Source organism: Primulina eburnea, chromosome 15, assembly GCF_022965805.1.
Source record: "Primulina eburnea isolate SZY01 chromosome 15, ASM2296580v1, whole genome shotgun sequence".
Lineage (NCBI taxonomy): Eukaryota > Viridiplantae > Streptophyta > Magnoliopsida > Lamiales > Gesneriaceae > Primulina > Primulina eburnea.
The window spans coordinates 33,470,572-33,473,152 of NC_133115.1; the positions used below are offsets into that span (position 1 = coordinate 33,470,572).

General features: G+C 32.7%; 1 protein-coding gene across 1 annotated transcript; it reads left to right on the top strand.

The window, feature by feature from the left end:
* Positions 1-573: 573 nt before the first annotated feature.
* Positions 574-1,244, top strand: LOC140814967 (transcription repressor OFP12-like). The gene has a single exon (XM_073174063.1). The coding sequence runs from the start codon at positions 597-599 to the stop codon at positions 1,152-1,154; it is 558 nt and encodes a 185-aa protein (XP_073030164.1). The 5' UTR covers positions 574-596; the 3' UTR covers positions 1,155-1,244.
* The last annotated feature ends 1,337 nt before the right edge of the window (positions 1,245-2,581 follow it).

Sequence of the window (2,581 nt, forward strand, 5' to 3'; positions counted from 1 at the left end):
TCTCACGGATACTAATCGTGAGACGGGTCAACCCTATTAATATTCACAATAAAAAGTAATACTCTTAGCATAAAAAATTATACTTTCTCATGGATAACCCAAATAAGAGATTCGTCTCACAAATTCGACCTGTGAAACAGTCTCACACAAGTTTTTACCTATTTTATTTGAGTTATTCATAAGACATATCTCTTATTTGATAACAAACAATCAGTGTACAAAATGAGCACAATCAATTGCTGCTCTTTCGTGGCCTAACCTGGATCTTGTCATTATTATTATTATAAAAGCGGGTCTTTTTAGACATCGTTTGAAGTTAAATATAGAATAATAATATAGAGATAAATAATTTAATATAATAAATAAATAATATAGTATTTGATTTGATTGACAAATTGTTTGATTTGATGGATTAGATGTGAGATTAAAATTTAAAATATATTGATGGAATGCTATTTTTGTGTCGAATCTGTCAACTACAGCTAAAAGTTATTTTTTGACTGTTTATTGCTTTTAAAGTAATTAATTATTACATTAATATATAGACAGCCACCCACACACACTCATTCATGCACCGACTGGCAGGTAAAAGGACAATGTCCAGCATTTTTTGGAAGAGCTTCAACCTCTGCTTCTCAAAGTTCAAATGTCTGCCCAGTACTGTTAAATTTGCAGATCATGAAAGCTTAAATTATCAGAAATCTCTTGGCTCAACCTCCACGCCGGCCTCTGTTGTGGAAGACTTCTTCTCCTCTGACTACATCCCCAATTTCGCCTCCGTCTTCGCCTCCCAGCGCTTCTTCTTTTCCACCCCCGGTAGCTCCAACTCCATCTTCGAGCCAATGAATGTGGAAGTCCCCGGTACATTCCTAATTGGTGGAGTGGCCGTTCAGAAGTACTCCCCGGAACCTTATGCCGACTTCCACGAATCGATGCAGGAGATGATTGAAGCGCACGAACTAATAGACGAAGAGTCCAGTTGGGAGTTTCTGCATGAGCTGCTGTGTTGTTATTTGACCTTAAACCCTAAGCACACTCATGGGTTTATTGTTGATGCTTTCGCCGACGTCATCTTGTCCCTCGCTACCCCGCCGGGAACCTGCCGGAAAGCACATTCCCGGCAGCACTTCACTGCACCACCGGCAGTTGCTTGAGCGCTCGAATATTGTTTCGAGTTACACGATTGGTGTATTTAGATGGAGAAGATTTGTAATTTCTTAAATTTATATCAATACATTAATGTTTTCCCTCAAATTAAGTAAATATTAATTAATCTTCATTAAACAACGATAGTTTGGATTCGACTTTAATGTACGTATTTCGTGAGATGGTTTCGTGGATCTATTTTCATAAAATATGTCGATCGATTCATAATTAAAATGAAAATTAATACTGTTAGCATAAAATATAATATATTTTCTTGAATCCGTCGGATTAAACATTCTCTCACAAAATTGACTCACGAGATGGTATCATATGAGTTTTTGTGCGTTAATTAATGTTTAATTGGTTTGGAGATATAATCAGTTTCCTTGGAAATTAGATCTGAATTTGGTCGTGGTTAAATTGGAATGCTATTAATTAAGTTGTTATAATTTAATTACCTGATCTGAGTTTATGATTATTGTATGGTTTAGAGTTCTGCATGGCACATATATAAAAATCCTTACATTGCTGGCATTAATTTTTTTGGCACTGAAATTCATTAGTTTCCATTTTTGTATTTTCACAAAACAAAATCTATTTCCCGATGTATCTTTCAATCAAACCAAACTCGAACTGATAATTACAACTTGGTTTCAGCTTATAATAATAATATTAGAGAAAATAAATTTAATTTCATTTTTAATTTTGGCCTTTAAACAGTTTTTTAATTAATATTAATGAAAATTAGGGTGGGGATCGATGGACAATGATTTTTTTATTATTATTTGAATGAACATTTGATTTCGATCCAAAAATGACAACACGGAATTGAGATATGCATGCGAAGTCGCTAAATGACAACTCGTATCTTGTTTGCTAAATACGGATTCGTCCTTTCAATCAAATCCAATGTCCCAAAAAAATTTGCAAATTTTGCAGCTTTATTTTTCAAAATTCAATATTGGATTATTTGTATTTATTTGTTACACATCATGAACCTACCACTAACTTTATCACAAAGGTTAATTCTGACGAGAGAGTTTGAGCTCTGAAATCATATCAAAATCATAAATTAAACAGTTTGATATCATGTTAAGATCATGAACTTGATGATTATCAGGACAATTCAATATATAACAGTTGCACCTTAAAAATTAGCTCAAAAAGAAGACTGTTCAAATCTATATATATAACAATAAATAACTTAATTCAGACGATATGATACATCTAACAAACCTCTCATCCATTAAAGAAGTCCAACACATAATTATACGTATGAACTCTAATATCATAGACTTGAGCCTGATTTCGTTCGAAAACTAACTTAATGAGAAAATCTTGTCAAAATCTATATTTATAACTTGAAAAAAATCTAATATTGTTGATGTATGATATCTAACAATAATTTATGTCCGTATTTTCATTTTATAAGAAT

Excerpts from the sequence above, each read along its gene's own strand:
- LOC140814967 (XM_073174063.1), top strand. The coding sequence starts at position 597 with ATGTCCAGCATTTTTTGGAAGAGCTTCAACCTCTGCTTCTCAAAGTTC.